We start from the raw sequence: 6,916 nt of genomic DNA, 5'->3' as shown, positions 1-6,916 counted from the left end.
CTATTGCCTTCCTCTTCTTTCTTTCTCTTCCTCTTTCTCTTCATTTAAACAATCTTCCTTTTCGTTCCATTTAAACCATTTTCCATTTACACTTATTTTCTTGTACCCTATTTTCACTTCCTTTCCTTTTTCTTTCTCCTCTCTGGCCCTCCTTCTTAATCTTCCTTGGATCTCTCTTTCCCTCCTGGTTAGGTCATCGTCTATATATATTCCTCTATCCAGATTCTTTTTCCTCACCATTATGTTTCTTTTCATCTCCCATTCCTCTACTGTCACTACTATCCCTTTCTTTCCTTCTCTCTCCTTTATCTCATATGCTTTCTCTACCTTTATTTCTACTCCCAATTTTTCCTTTACAAATTCTTCTATTCTTTTCTCTATATTTGTTTTTTCAATATTTATTCCTCTTATAACTATGTTCTTCTTCCTTTCTTCTCTTTCCTTCTTTTCTTGTACCATCTCTAAATTTTGTATTCTTTCTAGCATCTCTTTCCTTTCTTCTTTCCACTTCCTTCTTTCCTCTTCTCTCGCCTCTCTTTCTTCTTGCATTTCCTTTAATATATTTCCCATTAGTTTCTCCATTAGTTTCTCACAGTGTTCTCTCATTTCTGACACTGTTTCCTCCTTACAAATCCTCATTATACCTTCTATTCTCCTTTCCATTTCCTTCTCCGGATCTCTGCTCATTCCGAAATTTTCTAGTGTTTTTTCTTTTTGTTTATTTTTACTTCCCGTGGGCCTACCTACCTTAGCTGCCATCTGTCTCTTCCTCTACGCACTCCGACCTTCTTTACTGCTCCCGCTTCTCGCACTCCTCCACCTTAATGGTTGCTGTCCTAACCTAAAACCGCCTTCTCTACTTTCCTCTTTTCTTCTCTGCTCTTCTTTCACCTCCTCTTTTCCCTCCACTTCCTTGCTTTCCTTTTGTCACCCTCTCTCTCACTTCACCCTATTCTCCGTTTTTCTCCTCTTCCTTCCACAATTATCACCTCACTTTCCTTCCTTCTATAACTACTCTAACTTTCCTTCGTCACTCTCCAACCGGAAGTCCAATATAAATACTAATATATAAATATACTAATATATAAATATACTAATATATAAATAATAATATAAATATAATTTACATCATAATCAAATATGAAGGATCCATGGAAAGAACATGTTAAATTCATTATTCATCTTTTCAAGGTAGTACTGCGATATTCTAGCTCTGATGAAGTATAATAGTTTTAGATTATTCTATCATAAAAAAATGTATGTGCAGAGAAAGAACATTCTTTTCCATTAAGTATTTTCCGAGTTATGAGGCTTGAAAGATATAGTACCGCCAGTATTAGTATTATCCGAAAATGATTTTTATGTGACCTTAACAATGCTATTAAAGCATGGCACCTCCTCGAAGTCATAAAATTTTTGTACAAAACATTTTTCGTTAAAATTAATCGATTACAAAATAAACAGAGTGGAAAGTTTTCAAATGAATACTCTATATACATATAGCGAGCGTGTAATATTATTTATCCATCAAATCAATTTATCAATCAATACATCAACTATATATCTGTCTAATTCTCTAATTGATCACAAAATGCATCATATAAAATTTATTTTTAAATGTGCAATTAATTAATATATTATTTAATACAAGTTATAAATAAATTAAGTTATCACATAATATATACATACATACATACATACATACATACATACATATATATATATATATATGTATATACAGGGTGTCCCATTTTAAAGGACCTTTTCAAATATCTCAGAAACACTGCGTTACATCGAAAAATGTTTCAAACAAAAGTTATGTGGCTTCAAGGGAGCCATAAAATGGTGACAATGATTTGGAACCATGACCTTGGAAAATCATTTGAAGGTCATGTGGAGGTCAACTTTAAAATCTTAAATGGAAACCCCCATTTTTTATTTAGTATTCTTGTAGCTGACATTGAGAGCTTTCCAAAACACTATAATAAAGTATTTTTTTATTAAGTACTTTTTGAGTGATTTTATATTTTAATCTGACATATTTTGATATAAAAAATTAAATATCTCGTAAAATATTTAGTTTTTGATAATCTTACCGTAATACTTCTATGTACAGAATAATAAGACAAATCAATTAGTATAAAAAAAAATTGTTTTTAAGAAAATTATTTACAATGTATTTTTTTAAACAATTATTTGTTTTTTTTGGCACTAATTAATTTGTCTTATTATTCTGTACATAGAAGTATTACGATAAAATTATCGAAAACTGAATATTTTACGAAATATTTTATTTTTTATATCAAAATATGTCAGATTAAAATATAAAATAACTCAAAAAGTACTTAATGAAAAAATACTTTATTATAGTGTTTTGGAAAGCTCTCGTTGTCAGCTACAAGAATACTAAATAAAAAAATGAGGGTTTTCACTTAAGATTTTAAAGCTGATCTTCACATGACCTTCAAATGATTTTCCAAGGTCAAATCATTGTCACCATCTTATGGCCCCCTTGAAGCCACACAACTTTTGTTTGAAACATTTTCCGATTTAACGCAATGTTTCTGAGATATTCGAGTGGGTCCTTTAAAATGGGACACTGTATGTATATATGTATATACGTATATATATATATATATATACATATATATACAGAGTAGGCCATTTTAATGTATCCACTGAAATTTCTTAAAATCTATAAGTTTAAGACAGAAATGTTTTAGACAAAAGTTGTATGGTTCAGAGGGGGACATATGATGAAAATATGGCTTGACCTTGAATGACTTTTTCAAGGCCAAGTCAATGTGATCGATGTTTTCTTAAATGGAACCCCCCATTTTTTATTGCATATTCTTGTAGCTTATCTCGAGAGTTTTTCAAAACATTATAATAAAATACTTTTTAATTCATTACTGTTTAAATTATTTTATATTTTAATCTGATATATTTTGATATAAAAAATAAAATATCTCGTAAAATATTTAGTTTTTGATAATTTTACCGTAATACTTTTATGTACAGAATAATGAGACAAATCAATTAGTGTAAAGAAAAAAAAACAAATAATTGTTTAAAAAAATACATTGTAAATAATTATATACTTTTTCTTAAAAACAATTTTTTTTATACTAATTGATATGTCTTATTATTCTGTACATAAAAGTGTTACGGTAAGATTATCGAAAATTAAATATTTTACAAGATATTTTATTTTTTATATTAAAATATGTCAGATTAAGATATAAAATAACTCGAAAAATACTTAATAAAAAAATAATTTTTTATAGTGTTTTGAAAAGCTCTCGAGATAAGCTATTAAAATATATAATAAAAATAGGGGCTTCCATTTAAGAAGTTTATGATGACCTTCATGTGACCTTGATAACATTCACGTGACCTTGACAACGCTATTCAAGGTCGTACTAATATTACTGTGTAATGCGTTACTTGAAACCCTACAACTTTTGTCTGAAATATTTTTGTCTGCCGTTCTCGGTTTTGAAGATATTTGGCTGGTATGGGTGGTCTGATACACTCTGTATATGTAAATAAGGGTATCCGGTAAAGATTGTGCCAACGCTCGTGAGCGGATAGAGTACAATAAACTGAACAGAAAAGTTCTATGTAACATTTTTTTTATAACGCTTAATAAAGGAATTATTATTGAGTAAAGTCTGATCAATCAGCGCCGACTTTTAGCCGGACGCACGTCAGTGAACCCCCCGCCTGGTAGTGTGCGTGAGCGTTCCGTCGTTACTGCGTCCGGCTAAAAGTCGGCGCTGATTGACTCGACTTTATTCAATAATAACTCCTTCATTAATCATTATAGAAAAAAATGTTGCAGGACTTTTCTGTTTAGTTTACTGTGTTCTACCCGCTCACGAATGTTGGCACAATCTTTACCGAATACCCTATATATAAATACAGGATGTCTCATAATAAACGTATCATTTCTCGTGTGCACGTAGAGTGAAATCGAAAAGAAAAGTCCTTTACCATTTTGCGATTTTCGTAATAATTATTGAAAAATTAATTAAAAAAGATTGACCAATTCGCACGAGTATAAGCGCACAGCGAGAAGAGATAACCTAAAAGTAAGCGCACAACATTTTTGGAGGAGCGCTCTATAAATAACAACGGTTACGTACGAGCAATACAGAATGAATTCTCGCATCCTAGCAACCACACATCAATGGGTTGTCCATTTTTACTGCACGCTTATATTTACGCAGATTGATCGATCTTTTTAAATTAATTTTTTAATAATTATTACGAAAATTGCAAAATGGTAAAATACTTCTTTTCTCGGTTTCACCTGCTCTATCTGCATACGAAAGATGATATAACGGTTATTATTGGACATCCTGTATATACATACGTGCATACATTCATGCATACATACATCCATACATACATGCATACATACATACATACATACATACATACATACATACATGCATACATACATACATACATACATACATACATACATACATACATACATACATACATACATACATACATACATACATATATACATACATATATCCATCCATACATACATACATACATACATATGTGTGTATGTGTGTATGTGTGTGCGCGCGCGCGTGTGTATGTGTATTATATGATGCATTGTTTTGTGATTAATTAAACAGATAGATATTCTCTCAACGCTATTGTAATACATAAAGAGCAAAATTTTAATGAGTGATTTATAGAAATAAGTGCTCACAATGTGCATTTTTATTTCCTCATCACTGAACAAAAATTACGGCGCAGAATCATGGATAAGAAAACCAGTTTAAATTCAATGCCTTTAGGTAAATATGATAATTTATCATTTAGCAATTCGTATTTGTTCATTTTAATAAGTCAGACTTCATCGCGCATGCATGTATGAAAAATGCTAAATATAATGAATTGAATCGAGAATTGAGATATTATTATTTTTCAAGTAGAGAAATTGTCTAAATAAACAGTTTTTTTCATAATTATTTTTTAAATATCTTGTAAGATTATATATATACAGAGTGTACCATTTTTAAAGTTCCATCCTCATAACTTTTCAGGATCAACGTTTGAAGAAAAACGACTCGGATAAAAATTGTAGGGAACAAAGAGAGCTATCTAATAGTGATCTTGGATTTGACATTAAAAGTCATTTTCTAGGTCATTTGAAGGTCAACTTCCGTTTTTTAAATGGGAACCTCTATTTTTCATTACATATTCTTATAGTTTACCTCGAGAGCTTTCCAAAATACTATAATAAAGTATTTTTTTTATTAAGTACTTTTTGAGTTATTTTATATTTTAATTTGATATATTTTTATATAAAAAATTAAATATCTTGTAAAATATTTAGTTTTCGATAATCTTACTGTGATACTTTTATGTACAGAATAAGAAAACAAATCAATTAGTGCAAAAAAAACAAATAATTGTTTAAAAAAATACATTGTAAATAATTTTCTTAAAAACAATTATTTTTTATATTAATTGATTTGTCTCATTATTCTGTACATAAAAGTATTACGGTAAGATTATCGAAAATATTTTATAAGATATTTAATTTTTTATGTCAAAATATGTCAGATTAAAATATAAAATAATTCAAAAAGTACTTAATGAAAAAATACTTTATTATAGTGTTTTGGAAAGCTCTCGAGATAAACTATAAGAATATATAGTGAAAATAGTTCCCATTTTAAAAACGGAAATTAAACTTCAAGTGACCTTAAAAATGACCTTTAATGTCAAATCCAAGGTCACTATTAGATAGCCCCCTTTATTCCCTACAACTTTTATCCGAGTCGTTTTCCTTCAAACGTTGATCCTGAAAAGTTATGCGGGTGGAACTTTATATACAATTATATATATATATATATATATATATATATATAATTATATATATATATATATATATATATATATATAAATATATATACAGGGTGACCCATTTTAACTTAGGCAGCCAAATAACTCGAAAAATAAGCACACTACGAAAAAATGTTTAGAATCAAAATTTTGTCATTTCGAGGGGGACGTACAATGACGTTAAAATGAGCCCTCCCACCCCTTCCCCTGGGCGGTGAGGGGGGGCAAGTTTGAAATCTTAAATGGGAACCCCTATTTTTTATTGCATATTCGGAATCTTTGGCTAAAAACACATACAATTTGTCTGAAACATTTTTCTCTATTCATGATAGATGGCGCTGTAATCGACGAAATTCAATTTCTTCGATTTCTCTTACTGAGAACCCATGCTTACGATTCTGCAATAAATTAACAATAAAAATACCACGTTTTCATTGTTAATACTCGAAATTAGTCTTAAAACAAACTTCTCCATAGCCAAAACTGCGAGCAATCTAGGGTCATTATTATTATGAAGTCTATTCCTTCGCCTTTCGCGATGAAGTGGATTATTACGAGATCTCCTTTCAATGTTTATAATTTGTTGATCAGTAGGATGGCGGCGATTTGGGAATCGCTCCGCATAAGTACGGGCAGTAAGTCTGTAATTTCTACCACATTCGCCAAAGGTTATAAGAATATCGACTACTTCTGTAGGCGTATAATTTGCCATTTTACCAGAATTTTATCAGAGTACAAATGTTAAAAAAATACATAAACACTTGTGACTTTGGCACTAAATGGACAAAATTTTGGAGGATACTTAGAGGAACTCCATCAGATGGAAAGTCCAAAATGTCTCGGTACTTTGCACCATTCAAGTTGCCTAAAGGGCAGGTTACGCTAAAAGCAGTTTCTTGAGAAGTAATTAATGAGTAATAAAAAATAATGAGAAGTTTGTTTTAAGACTAATTTCGAGTATTAACAATGAAAACGTGGTATTTTTATTGTTAATTTATTGCAGAATCGTAAGCAGTACTCTGCGTTGATACCACTGCTT

At 30.1% G+C, this 6,916-nt stretch overlaps 1 protein-coding gene across 1 annotated transcript; it reads right to left on the bottom strand.

Moving 5' to 3' along the window:
• Positions 1-759, bottom strand: LOC138938954 (uncharacterized protein PF3D7_1120000-like). The gene has a single exon (XM_070306374.1). It carries the CDS (start codon positions 757-759, stop codon positions 1-3), a length of 759 nt encoding a protein of 252 aa, XP_070162475.1.
• Between the last annotated feature and the right edge of the window lie 6,157 nt (positions 760-6,916).

This window comes from Polyergus mexicanus, unplaced genomic scaffold (assembly GCF_030449975.1).
Source record: "Polyergus mexicanus isolate NDT 795.1 unplaced genomic scaffold, iyPolMexi1.0 SCAF_13, whole genome shotgun sequence".
Classification (NCBI taxonomy): domain Eukaryota; kingdom Metazoa; phylum Arthropoda; class Insecta; order Hymenoptera; family Formicidae; genus Polyergus; species Polyergus mexicanus.
Note: the sequence above shows the minus strand (reverse complement) of the source record. Positions and strands in the feature narration are given on the sequence as shown.

Bases quoted from the DNA above. Each gene is read 5' to 3' on its own strand.
- LOC138938954 (XM_070306374.1), bottom strand. From the start codon at position 759: ATGGCAGCTAAGGTAGGTAGGCCCACGGGAAGTAAAAATAAACAAAAA.